General features: G+C 47.0%; 1 protein-coding gene across 1 annotated transcript in view; it reads right to left on the bottom strand.

The window, feature by feature from the left end:
* The window catches only part of LOC143276224 (scavenger receptor cysteine-rich domain-containing protein DMBT1-like), a 41,573-nt gene that overhangs the window by 13,436 nt on the left and 5,637 nt on the right, over nt 1–22,500 (bottom strand). Inside the window, exons 2-5 of the mRNA XM_076580690.1 lie at nt 13,404–13,563; nt 10,675–10,925; nt 9,643–9,793; nt 7,368–7,573 (exon numbers count right to left, since the gene is read on the bottom strand). Coding sequence (XP_076436805.1) covers nt 7,368–7,573; nt 9,643–9,793; nt 10,675–10,925; nt 13,404–13,563 — 768 coding nt within the window. The remainder of the gene's footprint in view (nt 1–7,367; nt 7,574–9,642; nt 9,794–10,674; nt 10,926–13,403; nt 13,564–22,500) is intronic.

Genomic DNA, 22,500 nt, shown 5'->3' with positions numbered 1-22,500 from the left:
ATCATTCCGTCTGGATCCTCATTCTTGAAGAAAAGCAGTGGTAGAAAAAACACAACAGCAACCAAAAAGCATGAGCATGTCTATGCATAGTACAACTATTATCGCTCACAAATTTATCATAAACATGTGTCCACATATCGTACACAGGACAGTAGCAAGTATAGATTGCATAAAGGTTACACATGGATCTGGTAAAACAGGTAGATAAATACAGTAAATAAGACTGGTTAATTCTAAATGAGAGAGAGCGAGATTCAAGATTCAAGATTCAAAAACTTTATTACTCAAGGATAAAGATTTTAGGCATTGCCTCGTCTTCCAATCTGTCCTTGTGACAACAAAAACAGTAACGATAAGACACAACAATAATAACAATGGTAAATACTACTACTACCACTACCACTACTACTACTACTACTACTACTACTACTACTACTAATGATAATTATAATACTAATCAACGGACCATCATCATCATAAAAATATAATGAAGGGAACACTGTCACACACTCACACGCACCCACCCACACACATATGCACACACTCATCCCCAAACACACACACCCTTATGCATATACATATTTGCACATATACCCACATGCATGCATATGTCTACATGTACATACAGATATGTATGCATATGCATACATAAACATAATTAGGTATCAAATCATATTGTAGTACATTGCAGATCATATTGTAGTACAATAGCAGATACTGAAAAAAGAACAGAAAAAAATCCAGAAGTAAAGGGGTTATTAAGACTGTCAAATTAATCACCACACATAATACAGGAAAGAGGCACGGCTGAAATGAAAATATATAAACAGAGCAGAAAAATATAGTTATACCACTGTACATATACAACAGTGATGAGAAATCTGATGCTGATGTGGCAGGCAATAACATCCAATCAATAGCTTGCACGTTATACATGAAAATCACAAAAGGTTGAAAATAAGATGAAACACGTTAGTGTATGTAAAGGAATAGACAGCGCATACATTTCACAAAAAGGGCATGATGTTTTTAGGCCGGTTATATTTGGTTTGGGGTTCTATTGTTTGTGGAGCAGAAGTTTTCGTACCCTTGATTTGAGGGACGATAATGAATCGCCTGTCTTGATGAACGTAGGAAGAGAGTTCCAAACAGAGAGAGAGAGAGAGAGAGAGAGGGGGGGAGAAACAGACAGAGAGGCACACGGACAGATGGACAGACAGGCACAGACACAAAAAAAAACAGAGAAAGACAGAAAGGAGGGTGATAAGGACGGAGAGACGAAGAAGAGAAAATGAAAGAAGGGAAGAGGCAAATCCATCCCCAAGATTACCATCGTGACCCCTCACCAAGGTTCTAGTATTCCACATCCTTAAGGCCCAACACACGGCTTGTATCACAGACTGACATCAGTTTACAGTTGGGCCAACAGCAAAGTGAGAGCTGTATTATCAATGGTTTCTCCAATGCGATGGGAAATCTTTTACAGCTTAGTCTTTTAAGAGAAGACAGTCCACTGAGATGAGATGCTTTCGAAGACTCCTGGGCATCTCCTACAAAGATCATATCACGAACGAAGAAGTTCGAAACAGAATCAGGCAAGTCATTGGGCCCTACGAAGACCTGTTGACCTTGGTCAAGAGACGCAAGCTCAAACGGTATGGCGATGTCACGAGATCATCAGGGCTTGCCAAGACATTCCTGCAGGGCACAGTGCAAGGGGGGAGAAGGAGAGGCTGACAAAGGAAGAGATGGGAGGACAACATCCCAGAATGGACGGGCTTGAAGTCAGGAGGTCAGAAAACCGAGAGGATTGGATGATGCTGGTTGCCAGATCACCTGTGGCGCCCCAACGGTCCACAAGACTACGGGATAGGTGAAGGTGGTGAAGACTTTTATGAAGGACTGTGACTTTCACACCAGGAGGCCATCAGTATAGCAGAGGAGGTAACTGCTGTCCCGACTATCTGGACCAGAATTTGATAAAAGTGGAGCATGTATTACCCAAGTTACATCCCCACTCTCTCGGCCAAGAGGGGTTTTAGGACAGTCGGCGTTGGGATGGTTCCCAAAGGTTAGACAGTCTCTCATATGAGACGATCGTCCTGGGTGCAGCATGTTCCCAGCTCACGGAAAGGAACCCACGACAGCAAACGTGTTTTCAGTGGCACACTCAAGGGACCCACTTAGTTACTCACACTACTAACGTCAGACCCACTTCGTTACTCACACCACTAACGTCAGACCCACTTCGTTACTCACACCACTAACGTCAGACCCACTTCATTACTCACACCACTAACATCAGACCCCACCCACTTCGTTACTCATACCACTAACGTCAGACCCACTAGGTTACTCACACTACTAACGTCAGACCCACATCGTTACTCACACTACTAACATCAGACCCACTTCGTTACTCACACTACTAACGTCAGACCCAATTCATTACTCACACCACTAACGTCAGACCCACTTCGTTACTCACACCACTAACGTCAGACCCACTTCATTACTCACACTACTAACGTCAGACCCACTTCGTTACTCACACCACTAACATCAGACCCCACCCACGTCGTTACTCACACCACTGACTCCAGACCCATGCCATTACTCACACAACTAACGTCAGACCCACTTCGTTACTCATACCACTAACGTCAGACCCACTAGGTTACTCACACCACTAACGTCAGACCCACTTCGTTACTCACTTCACTAACGTCAGACCCCACCCACTAGGTTACTCACACCACTAACGTCAGACCCACTTCGTTACTCACACCACTAACGTCAGACCCACTTCGTTACTCACACTACTAACGTCAGACCCACTTCGTCACTCACACCACTAACGTCAGAACCACTTCGTTACTCACACCACTAACGTCAGACCCACCGTTACTCACACCACTAAGGTCAGACCCACCGTCACTCACACCACTAACGTCAGAACCACTTCGTCACTCACACCACTAACGTCAGAACCACTTCGTTACTCACACCACTAACGTCAGACCCACCGTTACTCACACCACTAAGGTCAGACCCACCGTCACTCACACCACTAACGTCAGAACCACTTCGTTACTCACACCACTAACGTCAGACCCACTTCATTACTCACACCACTAACATCAGACCCCACCGAATTCATTACTCACACCACTAAGGTCAGACCTATGTCATTACTCACACAACTAACGTCAGACCCATGCCATTACTCACACAACTAACGTCAGACGCACTTCATTACTCACACCACCAACGTCAGAACCATGTCATTACTCACACCACTGACGTCAGACCCACTTCTGACAGTCAAGGCACCAGACTGACACCCATTTTAACACTGAACAACACCAGCACTGAGCACACATACACCACTAATGTGAGACCTCCACCCCTCATTTCAAGCTTTCAGAGACACCAGTCTGATACACGTCAGTGTAATACCCAGAGACACCAGTCTGATACACGTCAGTTTAATACCTAGAGACACCAGTCTGATACACGTCAGTTTAATACCCACAGACACCAGTCTGATACACGTCAGTTTAATGCCCAGAGACACCAGTCTGATACACGTCAGTGTAATACCCACAGACACCAGTGTGATACACGTCAGTGTAATACCCACAGACACCAGTATGATACACACAAGTTTAATACCCACAGACACCAGTGTGATACACGTCAGTTTAATACCCACAGACACCAGTATTACGTCAGTTTAATACCCACAGACACCAGTATTACGTCAGTTTAATACCCACAGACACCAGTATCATACACGTCAGTTTAATACCCAGAGACACCAGTATGATACACACAAGTTTAATACCCACATACACCAGTGTGATACACGTCAGTTTAATGCCCACATACACCAGTCTGATACACGTCAGTTTAATGCCCAGAGACACCAGTGTGATACACGTCAGTTTAATACCCACATACACCAGTGTGATACACGTCAGTTTAATACCCAGAGACACCAGTGTGATACACGTCAGTTTAATACCCACATACACCAGTGTGATACACGTCAGTTTAATGCCCAGAGACACCAGTGTGATACATGTCAGTTTAATACCCAGAGACACCAGTGTGATACACGTCAGTTTAATACCCAGAGACACTAGTATGATACACGTCAGTTTAATACCCCACAGACACCAGTATGATACACACAAGTTTAATACCCACATACACCAGTCTGATACACGTCAGTTTAATGCCCACAGACACCAGTGTGATACACGTCAGTTTAATGCCCAGAGACACCAGTGTGATACACGTCAGTGTAATACGCACAGACACCAGTGTGATACACGTCAGTTTAATACCCAGAGACACCAGTGTGATACACGTCAGTTTGATACCCACAGACACCAGTGTGATACAGATGAATCCAAAGCTCGGAGGCACCACTCTGATACGCTTAATTCAATACCCGAGACACACGAAAGTTCGAAGCTCAGAGAATTGCTACGTCACCTGTGGGGCTCCTGGCGTCCTGGGTAGTGTGACTGACCGTAGTCTTTCCCTCTACATACACAGCACAACACTGTACAACACAGCACAGCACAGCACAGCACAACACAGCACAACACTGTACAACACAGTACAGCACTGTACAACACAGCACAACACTGTACAACACAGCACAGCACAGCACTGTACAACACAGCACAACACTGTACAACACAGCACAGCACAACACTGTACAACACAGCACAGCACAACACATCACAGCACTGTACAGCACAGCACAGCACAGCACTGTACAACACAACACAGCACAACACTGTACAACACAGCACAGTACAACATAGCACGGCACTGTACAACACAGCACAGCACAACACTGTACAACACAGCACAACACTGTACAACACAGCACAGCACAACACAGCACAGCAGAGCACAGCACAACACAGCACAGTACAACACAGCACAACACAGTACAACACAACACAGCACAACACTGTACAACACAACACAGTACAACACAACACAGCACAACATTAACAGAACACAACAGAACACAGCACAACACAGTACAGCACAGCAGAGTACAACACACAGCACAGCACAACACAGTACAACACAGCACAACACAACACAACACAGCACAGCACAACACAACACAGCACACACAAACACAACAACACAACACAGCACACACAAACACAACAACACAACACGGCACACCACAACAGAACACAGCACAACACCGCACAGCACAACAGGCTCTGTTCAGTGCAATGGCAACACATCTGCATGCATCGTGAGAGACCAACACTGAACCGCGTGCTGTTTAACAAGCTGTCAATTTGTTCATACTTTGTGTTCATATATATACATAACAAGCCTATCATAAAAATTAATCATCATGCCATCAAATGAGGATGTCCCCCAATACTGCAGGCGGAGGCTGCACCAGCATCGAAGGCGCGCAAGGCTGCAGGCATTAAGCATGGACAACATTTTGCGAAACTTTTGTAACATGGTGGAGAAGCAGTAATTCACATCCTGACTGACATCATGAAACAACTTCCAGTACACAGGCGAATGGCTCACACCATGGAGCGGGTCAATCACTTATCGTCACCCTCCCCCAGGAAAGGAAATCTCCAACACTGCCAGGACCACCGCACCGTCACTTTCATCAGCCACGCCAGCAAAATAATGCTCAAAATAATGCTCAAAATCATTCTGAACAGATTACAGCAGCAAGCAGATACCATTGTTGTTGAAGAACAGGTTGGATTCCGCAAAGGCAGAAGTGCTATCAAACAGATATTTAACCTGTGTACCCTTTGCGAAAAACAACTCCAGCACCAGACGGAGTTCTATCACGTCTTCATAAACTTCAAGAAGGCCTTTGACAAAGTCTGACGGGAAGCACTGTGGGCCACAAAAAAAAACAAAAACAAAAACAAAAAAAACATCGGACAAACTTCATCAACACTATCCAGCAACTGCACCCCAAAGCGACCGGTACGGTAGTCACGCACGAGACTGGTTTCATACTTCGGTTGGAGTCTATCAGGGATGTCATCTGTCTCCCACACTTTACAACATATACCTGGACTGCATCATGATTGATGCACTTGAAGATCATGACAGCACAGTCAGCACTGGTAGAAGACCCATCACGAACCTTCGCAGAAGACCTGGCAGGTAGTGAACTTGACAAGCGTGTTAAAAGACTGGGTGAAATATGAACATGTGGCATGGAAATCAACGCCGAAAAGACCAAGTGACGGCCAGCCACTAAATCCATCGCTGCTGATATAACTGTCCAGGGACGGAAACCAGGAACTGTTCAAAAGTTCACCTACCTGTGCTCCATTATCAGCAACGAAGGAACCAAATCAGAAACCCTCTCAGTAGCAAAGACAACAGAAGCACTGTCCAGACTGAAACCTGTAAAGGACAGCAACATCTCCATGAAACACAAGGTCAAAACCCTGCCTGCACTGCTATTTTCCATCTTCCCGTAGGCATGCGAGACATCGACTCTCACGGCTGATTTGGAAAGAACAATTCAAGCCATGGAAATAAGGTGTTTTTGCATGATACTAAAGATCAGATATACCGATGAACAAGTACGTCGATTCACCAAGAAGCACATTGCACAATATATAGATCTGCTGACATCAGTTGAGTAAAGAAAGCTACGCTGATAAGACCAGGTAACACGATCCAATATCCTTACTAAAACAATCTTGAAAGGAACCGTTGAGGGAGAGAGACAGAAGGAGGAGGCGGAAAAAACGACAGACTGATAACACTGCAGAATAGACAGGAACATCATTTGCGAAGACCCAGCCTTTGACACACATCTGACAGACCTGGAAATACTGGTGAGCTGTTCTGTGTGGTGCCAAAGTGACTCTTACAGAGAGAGAGAGAGAGAGAGAGAGGGGGGGGGGGTAATTTCCTATAACACACACACACACACACACACACACACACACACACACACAACGCTATTTAAAAAAAAAAGAAAAAAAAGAGAAAAAAAAGACATTTAAATGAATCGATATCGGACTTTATATAAGATTTTCTTTTTGTCCTTTTCAGTTCATATATTTGTCTTGTGACATTTTCCAGTAAAAACACTGTTTCAATCAACACCACCACCACCAACAACAACAACATCATCAACAACAAAAACACCACCACCAACAACAACACCACCATCACCACCACCACCAACAACGACACCACCAACAATAACACCAACAACACCACCATCATCAACAACAACACCAACAACATCAACAACAAAAACACCACCACCACCAACACCAACACCAACACCACCATCATCAACAACAACACCAACTCACGTTCCGGCGTGGGGTAGTCCACAGTGACGCAGGTGACGGCGGCCAGCTCAGAGGCGACGCAGTCGTGCTGGAACCAAGTGTCGTGCCCGCAGTCCACCAGGCTAGCCTCGGTGCCCACGCACTGGACCTCGTCCATGGCGAACACCACAGGACCCGGCACCGACACCCGGAACTCCTGCTTCATCCCCGGCTCCGCCAGGGACACGCTGAGACACCACATCACGCCACATCACACCACATCATATCACGTCACATCATATCACACCACACCACATCACAGCACAGCACATCACTTCACATCACACCACACCACATCACATCACACCACACCACATCACATCACATCACACCACATCATATCACATCACATCACATCACACCACATCACATCACATCACACCACACCACACCACATCACACCACACCACATCACACCACACCACACCACACCACATCACACACCACACCACACCACATCACACACAAACCACACCATATCACACCACATCACACCACAACACACACCACATCACACCACACCACACACCACATCACACCACAACACACCACATCACACCAACACCACACCACATCATACCAACATCACACATCACACACACCACACCACACCACACCACACCGCATCACACACCACATCACACACCACACCACATCACACACCACACCACACCACACCACACCACACCACATCACACACCACACCACCCGACACCCCACACCACATCACACACCACACCACACCACACCGCATCACACACCACATCACACCACACCACATCACACACCACACCACACACTACACCACTCAACACCACACTACACAATACAACACAACACCACACACCACACCACACCACACAACACCACACAACACCATATCCCACTACCACCCACAGCACACCACACCACACCACACTCCACACCATACCACATCACACCACACCACACCACACACCACAGCAGACAACACCACACCACACCCCACACCACACCACACCACACCACGCACCACACACCACACTACACCACATCAAACACCACACCACACACAACACACAACACCACACCACACCACACCACACGAAACACACCACGGTGATATGGACAGGATGGGGAAGGGGGGGGGGTAGGGGTGGTGAGGGAATGTGTGTTGGTGGTAGCGGTGGTGGTGGTTGTGGTGGTGGTAGTGGTGGTTGTGGTGGTGGTTGTGGTTGTGGTAGTGGTGGTAGTATAGTGGTGGTTGTGATGATTGTGCTGATGATCGTTGTGGTGGTTAGAGTGTTGGTGGTAGTGGTGGTGGTGATGGTAGTGGTGGTGTGGTGGTGGTGGTGGGGGGGTGTTGTTGGTTGTGGAGGTGTTGGTGGTGGTGATGGTGATGTGGTGATGGTGGTGGTGGTGGGGTGTTGTTGTTGGTGGTGGTGGTGGTGGGAGTGTTGTTGTTGGTGGTTGTGGTTTTGGTGGTGATGGTGGTGGTGGTGATGGTGATGGTGGTGATGGTGATGGTGGTGATGGTGGTGGTGGGGCGGTGTTGTTGTTGTTGGTGGTGGTGGTGGTGGTAGTAGTGTTGGTGGTGGTCATGTTGGTGGTGGTGGTGGTGGTGGTTATGGTGGTGAGGGTGGTGGTGAGAGGGGTGATGGGGGTGGGGGTGGTGTGGTGGAGGGGGTGTTGGTGGTTGTGGTGGTGGTCGTCGTTAGCGGTAGTAGCGGTGATGTGTGGTGGTGATGGTGGCGATAGTGGTGGTTATTGTGGGGGGGTGTTGATGGTGTTGGTGATGTGGGGTGGGGGGGTGATGGTGGTGGTAGTGATGGAGTTGTGGTGGGAGGGGTGTTGGTGGTGGTGGTGGTGATGGTGGTGATGGTTAGTGTGGTGGTGATGATAGTGATGGTGGTGGTGGTGGTGGCGATGATGTCAGATTATGATGATGATGATGAGGATCACATGGTGTTGACAATGACGGTGATGATGACGATGGTGATGATTATAACAACACCAATAACGAAAACAAGAAGAAGAAGAAGAACAACAACAACAACAACAACAACAATAATAACGAAGAGAAGAAGAAGAAGAAGAAGAAGAAGAACAACAACAACAACAACAACAACAACAACAACAATAACAAACACAAGAAGAAAAACAACAACAATAACGAAGAGAAGAAGAAGAAGACCAAGAACAACAACAACAACAACAACAACAACAACAAGACTGACACTGACACCAACAGAACACAGGCCCAGCCACCACCACGTACTCATAGCAGCTCTCTCTGCAGACCACCTTGGCGGCGTTGGTATCCCATCCGTCATCACACACGAAGCCAAAGGTGCCGTTGCCCGCCCTCACCTGCACGTAGCCCACCCCGGGTCGACTTCCCACAAGAACGACACCAGAGTTTGGGTTCACTGTTGTGTTGTCCGCCGCCGCAGTAGGGGAAGAGGGAAGGGGGGGGGGGGGGGAGGGGAGGGGGAGGTAAGCAAAGATGATCATAAGAATAACAACGACGATGACCACGACAATGATGATGATGATGATGATGATGTTATAATATACAATATATTATCATTCTTAATCGTCATCATCATAATGATAATGATGATGATAGTAATGGTGGTGGCGATGACAATGACGACGATTTTTTTTTAAATTTATTTAAAGATAGTATACACACAGACATTTAAATAAACACACACACACCCAGACACTCACACACACACCAGCTCTCTCTCTCTCTCTCTCTCTCTCTCTCTCTCTCTGTCCCTCTCTCTCTCTCTCTGTCTCTCTCTCTGTCCCCCCTCTCTCTCTGTCTCTCTCTCTCTCTCCCTGTCTCTCTATCTCCATGAAAATAACAATGAAGATGTCTCTCTCTCTCTCTCTCTCTCTCTCTCACACACACACACACACAAACACAGACACCCCCCCCCCACACACACACACAGACACACACACACACACACAGACACCCGCCCCCACACACACAGAAACCCCCCACCCCCCCAGCCCTCCCCCACACACCCACCCACCCACCCACCCACACACACACACACACGATCCTGCCACTGTCCCCCCCAGTCAGCCACATCACCAGACGTCCCCCCCCCTCTCACCCTGACCCTCACCCTGACCCCCCACCCTCCCTGACCTCCCACCTCCCTCCGGCTCAGCCTTCCTCCCTTAGTATCGACCTTCAACCCCAAAATGGTTTCCCAACAACAACCACCAAAAAAACCCCAAAAAAACCAAAAACAAACAAACAAACACCCGACGCCTTTCCAACCAAACTCACCGCCGTTCGAGCAGTTGCTGGGCTGGGGCTGTCCGGAGATGGTGGTGGTGGAGAGGGGGGTGGGGGTGGTGGGGGCCCCGGCGGACTGGCAGACCACCGAAGCGTCCTCGCTGTGGTCGCAGTTGACTGCGCTGCCCGTGCTGAAGTAGCAGTCAGCCAGAGACTTCTCGTCGCCCTTACAGTCCACGTCGTCCAGAAACACTGTGCCCGTCCCTTCGCCGTAGAAGGCCCTCGTCAGAGCCTTGCCGCCCCTGTCAACGGGCTTCAACCAATCAGCATCGTCGTCACACTACCCCGCGTGGGCGTGTGAGAGAGGACGTATACCATTAACACAACGATAACGATAATAATAATAATGGATACTCATATAGCACACTATCCAGAAATCTGCTCTAGGTGCTTTACAAAAACGTTTTTGTTAACATAATACATCATATCTATGTTACATACACACACCAAAATGTGACTACACACACACACACACACACACACACACACACACACACACACACACGCGCGCGCGCTGCATACATACATTTTAACATACATGTGTATCTAACAGCTACCCTAACGCATACGCACACATAGGCAGGCACAAACTTACATAAACACACGCACACGCACACACAATACACATTCATATACATGCATGTAGTTATGTGCACATACATATGTATACACACATAGTCAAGCACAGCTAACGCAAAGGAAGTGGACCTGCCACAATTGAAATTATTGCTGAGGGAAAAGGTGAGTTTTAAGACGAGATTTAAAAGATGCGAGGGAATCAGAATGACGGAGGTTATCAGGGAGCTTGTTCCACGACAGACACCACTAACACCATCACGACACCGGCACCACCACAACAACCACAACTACCACCACCACCACCACCACAACAACAACAACACACACCCACCACCGCGACACCACCACCACCACCACAACAATAACATTACCAACTCCATCATGACACCACCACCACCACCACCACCACCACCACCACCACAACAACAACAACACACACCCACCACCGCGACACCACCACCACCACCACAACAATAACATTACCAACTCCATCATGACACCACCACCACCACCACCACCACCACAACAACAACAACAATAACACACCACCACCACCACCACCACCACAACAACAATAACACACCACCACCACCACCACCACCACAACAACAATAACACACCACCACCACCACCACCACCACAACAACAATAACACACCACCACCACCACCACCACAACAACAACAATAACACGACACCACCATCACCACAACAACAAACACAACAACCACAACACAACACCAAGACAGCACCACAACCACCACAACAATAAACACAACACCACCACTACCACCACCACCACTACCACACCACCACTACCACACCACCACTACCACACAACCGCCACCACACCATCACCACAACCACACCAATACAACGACAACAGCATTCACAAGACAAGACAGGACAAGACAAGACAGAACAAAACAGGACAAGACAAGACAAGACAAGACGAGACAAAATCTATATTATCGAGGAATAATAGATAAGCAAGTAACATGATGTTTGTTGTATTTCCCACTCGCCCCTAAACATGCTGTTTGTTGTATTTCCCCTCGCCCCTAAACATGTTGTTTGATGTATTTCCCACTCGCCCCTAAACATGTTGTTTGATGTATTTCCCCTCGCCCCTAAACATGTTGTTTGTTGTATTTCCCCCTCGCCCCTAAACATGTTGTTTGATGTTTTTCCCTTCGCCCGTAAACATGTTTTTTGATGTATTTCCCACTCGCCCCTAAACATGTTGTTTGATGTTTTTCCCTTCGCCCGTAAACATGTTTTTTGATGTATTTCCCACGCGCCCCTAAACATGTTGTTTGTTGTATTTCCCACTCGCCCCTAAACATGTTGTTTGTTGTATTTCCCACTCGCCCCTAAACATGCTGTTTGTTGTATTTCCCCTCGCCCCTAAACATGTTGTTTGATGTATTTCCCACTCGCCCCTAAACATGTTGTTTGTTGTATTTCTCCTCGCCCCTAAACATGTTGTTTGTTGTATTTCCCACTCGCCCCTAAACATGTTGTTTGTTGTATTTCCCCTCGCCCCTAAACATGTTGTTTGTTGTATTTCCCCTCGCCCCTAAACATGTTGTTGTATTTCCCACTCGCCCCTAAACATGTTGTTTGTTGTATTTCCCACTCGCCCCTAAACATGTTGTTGTATTTCCCACTCGCCCCTAAACATGTTTGTTGTATTTCCCACTCGCCCCTAAACATGTTGTTGTATTTCCCACTCGCCCCTAAACATGTTTGTTGTATTTCCCACTCGCCCCTAAACATGTTGTTGTATTTCCCACTCGCCCCTAAACATGTTTGTTGTATTTCCCACTCGCCCCTAAACATGTTGTTGTATTTCCCACTCGCCCCTAAACATGCTGTTTGTTGTATTTCCCCTCGCCCCTAAACATGTTGTTTGATGTATTTCCCCTGGCCCCTAAACATGTTGTTTGATGTATTTCCCCTGGCCCCTAAACATGTTGTTTGTTGTATTTCCCCCTCGCCCCTAAACATGTTGTTTGATGTATTTCCCCCTCGCCCCTAAACATGTTGTTTGATGTATTTCCCCTGGCCCCTAAACATGTTGTTTGTTGTATTTCCCCCTCGCCCCTAAAGAGGTGAGAGAACAGAGAGGTGTACACTGACGTGAGTCCCAGCTGTCTGCAAACCACAGTGGCGTCCTTGTCGTCCCACTGATCGTCACACACGGTGCCGTACACACCGTTCACCTGAACCTCCACCCTCCCCGCAGTGCGGTTGCGGCCAGCAAGACGTATCGCCTCTATCACCACTCCTTGCCCCTGGCCTGCAACACACACACACACACACACACACACACACACACACACATGCGGGTGCGCACACGCACGCACGCATGAACGCACACACACACACACACACACACACACACACACACACCACACACATAGATACACATACACGCATGCACTCATACACACACGCGCATGCACGCACGCAAGTGCTCACACATGCACACACACACACACACACACACACACACACACACACACACACACACACACACGCACACACACACACACACACGCACACACACACACACACACACACACACACACACACACACACACACACACACACACACACACACAATTTGTGTTAACAAAATCAGCAGACGTTAAAGAATGACTTATATGGAAAGTGACCACGAAATATTAGAATGTCAGAATTTAAGAGCTTGGACCTTTTTCCTTTTTTTTATCTTTTTTTTTAAGCGTTCTCTTGATTGCATTCTTGACAACAACAACAACAACAACAACAAAAGATATATACTGACATTACAGGTTTGCCGCATAGTCCCATAGGGCATCTGTAAAAGTTTGATGTGTGATGTTATGTTGGTTTGATTGGTTCCTGTTATAGTCGTTGTTATTGTTGTTGTCATTCGCTGTTTTCCTCAGGTTCCGTTTTCCATCTTATTCTGTTCTTTCTTCACGCAGACACGAACGAACACGCGTGCGTGCGCGCGCGCGCGCACACACACACATACACACATATACACACACGCGCATGTGTGTGCACACACACACACAGACACACAAACGCGTGCGCACGCACGCACACACGCGCACACACACAGACAGACAGACACGCACACACACACACACGCACATATACGCACGCACACATTATATACACACACACACTCTTCCCCCCCCCCCCTCTCTCTCTCTCCTATCTCTGTCTCTCCTCTCTCTCTATCTCCTCTCTCCCTCCTCTCTCTCTATCTCCTATCTCTCTCTCTCCTCTCTCTCTCTCCTCTCTCTCTATCTCCCATCTCCCTCCTCTCTCTCCTCTCTCTCTCTCTCTCTCTCTCCCCTATCTCTGTATCTCTCTCTCTCTATCTCCCCCCTCTCTCTCCCCTATCTCTATCTCTCCTCTCTCTCTCTCTTTCTATCTTCCCTCCCCCTCTCTCTCTCTCCTGTCCCCACCCTCACCCTCGTCCTCACCCCACCGCCCCCACCCCACCCACCCCACAGCCACACACACACCACACCACACCACACACGGTGGATATACTGATCAAATCCTTTAGGCCCCACACTATATTCCAGTAATACTGTGGATCAACAGATTGAACCCAACACCTTTCAAGACCCAGCTCAAACACAAACACGTACACACCAAGGGCAAGCAAGCGTAACAACACGAAATGCAATGGCTGGCTGGCTGCCTGATTTTGGCACTGAACTGTGGCGAAAGCTATCCACACAATTCTTGTTGTGATGGGTTGTTTTATTTCCGTTCTGTTCGACTCATGCATATATAAATGTATACCAATCCGATTGGGTGTTTAGTGGGTATTGCCTGTGACAAGTTTTATGGTATGGGACAAACGCTGGTTTCAATAGGCGCATATATATATATATATATATATATATATATATATATATATGGCACTGGCATGCGTTTACTTTCACCACAAAAAGCGTACAAATAAAGCTTTTGATATGGCAGGCTCGTGGCTTCAATATGTGTGTTTTTTAACACACAAACACACACACAAACGCGTGCGCACGCACGCACACACGCACACACACAGACACACGCGCACACACACAGACAGACACACACGCACACACACACACACACACACACACACACACACACACACATACGCACGCACACATTATATATACACACACACTCTCTCTCTCCCCCTCTCTCTCTCTCTCCTATCTCTGTCTCTCCTCTCTCTCTCTCTCTCTCTCTCCTATCTCTGTCTCTCCTCTCTCTCTCTCTCTCTCCCCACACAATATGTTTGTAGGCCCAGACCGTCAGGACAGCAGTTACCTCCTCTGCTGTTCTGATGGACATAGTCGAAGACGACTGACTAGAATACATAGGTATGGTATTCACCTCTCTGAAAGTGGGTCGCTCTCACTGCCCGAAAGCGTATTTTAAGTGGTAAAATAATAAAGGATTTGTGTATGGCACACTTGTGGCTGGAATAGGTGTGGTATTGGTTACTGCAGGCATAGAATTCTCCTCGTTGTGAGACTGGATCGCTTTCTCCATGAAAAGCCAGCATGGGAAGAATTTTGTATTTGCATTTTTATTTGCATTTCTTTTTATCACAACAGATTTCTCTGTGTGAAATTCGGGCTGCTCTCCCCAGGGAGAGCGCGTCGCTATACCACAGCGCCATCCATTTTTTTTTGGTATTTTTTTCCTGCGTGCAGTTTTATTTGTTTTTCCTATCGAAGTGGATTTTTCTACAGAATTTTGCCAGGAACAACCCTTTTGTTGCCGTGGGTTCTTTTACGTGCGCTAAGTGCATGCTGCACACGGGACCTCGGTTTATCGTCTCATCCGAATGACTAGCGTCCAGACCACCACTCAAGGTCTAGTGGAGGGGGAGAAAATATCGGCGGCTGAGTCGTGATTCGAACCAGCGCGCTCAGATTCTCTCTCGCTTCCTAGGCGGACGCGTTACCTCTAGGCCATCACTCCACATTTATGGTTATCGTATCACACTGTATTGTATTGTATTGTATTGTATTGTATATGTCGTATGGTATCGTATCGAACTGTATCGAGTGTATCGTATCGTGTCATATGGTGTATCACATCGTATCGTCTCGTCTCGTCTCGTCTAGTCTCGTATCGTATCGTATCGTATCGCATTGTATTGCATTGTATTGTATTGTGCTCTATTGAATCTATCGTATTGTATGGAATTGTATGGTGTTGTACACATTGTCTTATCTCTGCATAAAGTTCGGGCAAATATTCACAAGCGCGACACCTTCATGTATGCATGTATGTATGTATGTATGTATATATATATATATATATATATATATATATATATATATATATATATATATATATATCCAGCCTGAAAAGAGATACGGCACAGCCACAAATGTCGACATGTTTCCAGTCTGTCTGTGTGTTTGTTTTTACCTTTCAGTGCAGACTTTTCTGTTTTGTACACATGAATAGGTCGGTAGGTCGGTCGGTCGGTCGGTAGGTAGGTAGAATGGTAGGTAAGTAGACAGATTGGTAGATAGGTAGGTAGATATGTAATTTGGCAAGAAGTTAGGCAGATAAGTAGTTAGGTAGGTAGGTAGGTGGATAGGTAGGAAGGTAGAGAGATGGGTAGATAGGTAGTTAGATATGTAGTTAGGTAAGTAGGTAGGTAGGTTGGTAGGCAGATAAGTAAATAGGTACATAAGTAGGTAGATAGGTTAGTAGATATGTAGGTAGATATATAAGCGGGTAGGTTTAAAGGTAGGTTGATAGAAAAGTAGCTAGGTAGCTAGGTAGATAGACTAGCGGGTAGACAGGTAGATAAGTTGATAGTGAGGCAGGATGGGAGGAAGATAGATAAGATAGGTAGATAGGTATGTATGTATGTAGGTAGGTAGGTAGGTAGGCTAGCAGGTAGACAGGTAGATAAGTAAATAGTGAGGCAGGATGGGAGGAAGATAGATAAGATAGGTAGATAGGTATGTATGTATGTATGTATGTATGTAGGTAGGTAGGTAGGTAGGTAGGTAGACAGGTAGATAAATAAACAGTGAGGCAGGATGGGAGGAAGATAGATAAGACAGGTAGGTAGGTAGGTAGGTAGACAGGTAGATAAGTTGATAGTGAGGCAGGATGTGAGGAAGATAGATAAGACAGGTAGCTAGGTAGCTAGGTAGGTAGGTAGACAGGTAGATAAATAAACAGTGAGGCAGGATGGGAGGAAGATAGATAAGACAAGTAGGTAGGTAGGTAGGTAGATAGGTAGGTAAGTAGGTAGACAGGTAGGTAGGTAGGTAGGTAGGTAGGTAGACAGGTAGATAGGTAGGTAGGTAGGCTAGCAGGTAGACAGGTAGATACGTAAACAGTGAGGCAGGTTGGGAGGAAGATAGATAAGATAGGTAGATAGGTAGGTAGATAGGTAGACAGGTAGATAGGTAGGTAGGTAGGCTAGCAGGTAGACAGGTAGATACGTAAACAGTGAGGCAGGTTGGGAGGAAGATAGATAAGATAGGTAGATAGGTAGGTAGGTAGGTAGACAGGCAGACAGGTAGATAAGTTGATAGTGAGGCAGGATGGGAGGAAGATAGATAAGACAGGTAGGTAGGTAGGTAGGTAGATAGGTAGGTAAGTAGGTAGACAGGTAGGTAGGTAGATAGGTAGGTAAGTAGGTAGACAGGTAGGTAGGTAGGTAGGTAGGTAGACAGGTAGATAGGTAGGTAGGTAGGCTAGCAGGTAGACAGGTAGATACGTAAACAGTGAGGCAGGTTGTGAGGAAGATAGATAAGATAGGTAGATAGGTAGGTAGGTAGGTAGACAGGTAGACAGGTAGATAAGTTGATAGTGAGGCAGGATGGGAGGAAGATAGATAAGACAGGTAGGTAGGTAGGTAGGTAGATAGGTAGGTAAGTAGGTAGACAGGTAGCTAGGTAGGTAGGTAGATAGGTAGGTAAGTAGGTAGACAGGTAGATAGGTAGGTAGGTAGGTAGGTAGGTAGGCAGGTAGATAGGTAGGTAAGTAGGTAGACAGGTAGATAGGTAGGTAGGTAGGTAGGTAGACAGGTAGATAGGTAGGTAGGTAGGTAGACAGGTAGATATGTAGGTAGGTAGGTAGGTAGGTAGGCTAGCAGGTAGACAGGTAGATAAGTTGATAGTGAGGCAGGATGTGAGGAAGATAGATAAGACAGGTAGCTAGGTAGCTAGGTAGATATGTAGGTAGGTAGGCAGGTACAGAGGTACGGGGGCAAGTTGGTGAATGTTTATCTAGCTTGAAAGTAACCGCTACAACAGCTCGAAGGCTGCACATTTTAACTCACTCAGTACGGCCAGTCCTCTCTTCTCCTCTACACAGACCCCTCGGATGTCCAGTGGGTGTCTCAATGACCCAACCTTTTGCTTCCGTCGTCAGAATTGTGGTATTCTTTGTCAACATTCACGTCTTCAGTATAAGAGCCTTCCGCTTGCAATATTTTGATGATGGTAATTGGAGTGAAACGCTGTTAACGTCGTCTCTTTCGCCGTTCGTATGAAGAGAGTTAATTAATGCATTAACTGCAGACATCTACCGATTTGTATGTTTTGGCTTGTTTTTGTTTGTTGTTTTTTCTAAATAAATATCACACACACACACACACACACACACACACACACACACACACACACACACACACACACACACACACACACTAACACACACACACACACACACACACACACACACACACACACACTAACACACACTAACACACACACACACACACACACACACACACACACACACACACACACTAACACACACTAACACACACACACACACACACACACACACACACACACACAGCACACGCCAGGCAACGAGCATAATCAAAAACAACTAACCGCGGCCTGGGCTCGCGCATTGCTCCCTGCACCGGTTTTGTGTGGACTCTGTTTCACTCTGATCTAATCGATTTCCCTTCTTCTTTCTGCTGGGGGGGGGGGGGGGGGGGGGGGGGGCGGGGGGGGGGGGGGGGGGGGGGGGGGGGAACGAGGGATGCGGGTGGTGGATCTTCCTTTTACCCGAAGCGATGTGCTGCTTGTCGCTTCTAAACCGTCATGCAGGTAAAACGTTACATATCTGTGTGATTGTGTGTGTGTGTGTGTGTGTGTGTGCGCGCACACGCGCGCGCGTGGCTGAAACCTGATTGAATGACACAGGAAACGAATGATGAGCGCCCAGTGGCAGCTGTCAGTCGGCTCTGCCCAGGCAGGCAGCCTGTTGTGCAAATGACCCCGTGTTTGAAAAGCGCTTAGAGCTTGGTCTTTTACCGAGCACAGGCGCTATACAGTATCCATAATCTCATCATCATCAACACCACCACCACCACCACCATAGTCATCAATCATAACCACCATCATCACCATCATCATCATCATCACCATCATCATCATCATCACCATCACTACCACCATCACCATCATCATCACAATCACCATCACCATCACTACCACCATCATCATCATCATCATCATCACCACCACCACCATCATCATCACCATCAGCACCATCATCATCACCACCACCACCACCACCATCATCATCACCACCACCACCATCATCATCACCACCACCATCATCATCATCACCACCACCACCATCATCACCATCATCATCATCATCATCATCACCACCATCACCACCATCATCACCATCATCACCATCATCATCATCATCACCACCACCACCATCATCACCACCACCACCACCATCATCACCATCATCACCACCATCATCATCACCACCACCACCATCATCATCATCATCATCATCATCATCACCACCATCACCACCATCATCACCATCATCATTATCATCACCACCACCACCACCACCATCATCACCATCATCATCATCACCACCATCACCACCATCATCATCATCATCATCACCATCACCATCACAACCATCACCACCGTCATCACCATCACCATCATCGTCATCATCATCGCCACCTTCAAGTGTGTGTCAAAAACGAACAACAACAACAAAAACTATGCAAAGAGATGGAGTATAAATCATGTATAATCTGACAGTGCTAGAACAACCACACACACACACACACACACACACACACACACACACACACACACACACACAGATAGATAGAGAGAGAGAACTCGAACACACACACACACACACACACACACACACACACACACACACACACACACACACACACACACACACACAGAACTCGAACACACACACACACACACACACACACACACACACACACACACACACACACACACACACACATACACACACACACACACACACACACACACACACACACACAGAACTCGAACTCGAACACACACACACACACACACACACACGCACGCACACACACACACACACACACACACACACACACACACACACTTCAAGTGGAAAGACGTTAAACTGAAGACGGACACACACACACACAGAGGGAGAGGGAAGGAGGGAGGGAACAGAAAAAAGAAGAAAAAAAAAAAGCTGGCGTGTGCGTGAGGTTGTGCAAACACACGTCAGGTAATTTATGAAGTTGTTTTCGTCCTCATGGTGTTGACCTGTCTCAAGTATTACTGCAATATTTCAGGTGACATCACCTGAAGAAAAAAAAAATATATATATATATATATCAGTAATAATTTTCTTACTTTTCTTTTTAACGGAGCCCCCTCACCTCCTCCACTCTCACCGCCACCCCCCCCCCCGTTATGACCCCCCCTCCACCCCCCACCCCCTCCCACCCCCCACCCCCCCCACACACACAACCCTCCCCCTCCAAATTTCACTATCCTGAAATGACTATCTCCTGACGTGAAGTGTGGGGGGAGGGGGATGGGGAATTGGTGTGTGTGGGGGGGGGGAGGTAGGTGGCGGGTGGTGGGGGGGGGGTGAAAGGGAGGGAGGTGACAGGACAAAAGATCTAGTCCAAGAAAAGTCCGTAGGGGGCCCATGGAGGGGAGAGGGGGTGAGGGGGGGGGAGGGGGGAGGGGGGAGCAAAAGGCAAACAGTACATGACGACAATGCACGTGACAAAAGTTACACAGCACGTGACGGACATGTAACCGAGGGAAAGAGGAAGAGTTCATAGAGGGGTGGGGTGTGGGGCGGGGGGCGGGGGGGGGGGGGGTGATGTGACGTCACACCCGGATGCGAGACACCTGGCAAAAGACTATATGATTAAAAGACGTCTTTTGGATTCATCATCCCTCAGGGGGCAAGGGGGTGGGGGGTCGGGGGGGGGGTCGGGGGGCGGTGGGGGGGGGTGGGGGCCGAGAGAGGGGGGGGTGTCTTTTATCACCACACGAGATAGCCGGGCTGTAATACGCCCCGATCAGGAAGTGATAGACAAGGGTTTAGACATCTCTCTCTCTCTCTCTCTCTCTCTCTATATATATATATACATACATACATACATATAAATAGGGATTTCTTTTAACACACACACACACACACACACACACACACACACACACACACACACACACACACCTGTATCCCCCCTCCTCTCCACTAGACCCTGGGTGAAGGTCTGGTTGATAGTCTTTCGGGTGATAACGATAAGTCGAGGTCCCGAGTGCAGCATGTACTTTGCGCACGTAACAGAACACACGGCAACGAATAGGATTGTGCCTGGCAAAGTTCTGAAGAAAAATCCAGTTACGGTTTGGAAGTAAAATAAATGCACTTGCTGACAGAAAAAAAAGAAGAAAGAAAAGCATGTACAGATAGATAGATAGATAGATAGATAGATAGATAGAAAGATAGAGAGATAGATAGACAGACAGACACTGAGACAGAGACATAGAGAGATAGATAGATCGATCGATAGATAGACAGACACTGAGACAGACAGACAGACAGACAGACACAGAGATAGATAGATCGATCGATAGATAGACAGACACTGAAACAGACAGACAGACAGACAGACACATAGATAGATAGATAGACACTGAGACAGACAGACAGACACATAGATAGATAGATAGATAGATAGATAGATAGATAGATAGATAGATAGATAGATAGATAGATAGATAACACTGAGACAGGCAGACAGACAGACGCAACACTGAGACAGGCAGACAGGCGGGCAGGCAGACGGACAGACAGACACATAACGCTGAGACAGACAGACAGACAGACAGACAGATAGATAGATAGATAGATAGATAGATAGATAGATAGATAGATA

The sequence above is a fragment of the Babylonia areolata genome, chromosome 31 (assembly GCF_041734735.1).
Source record: "Babylonia areolata isolate BAREFJ2019XMU chromosome 31, ASM4173473v1, whole genome shotgun sequence".
Lineage (NCBI taxonomy): Eukaryota > Metazoa > Mollusca > Gastropoda > Neogastropoda > Buccinidae > Babylonia > Babylonia areolata.
Note: the sequence above shows the minus strand (reverse complement) of the source record. Positions and strands in the feature narration are given on the sequence as shown.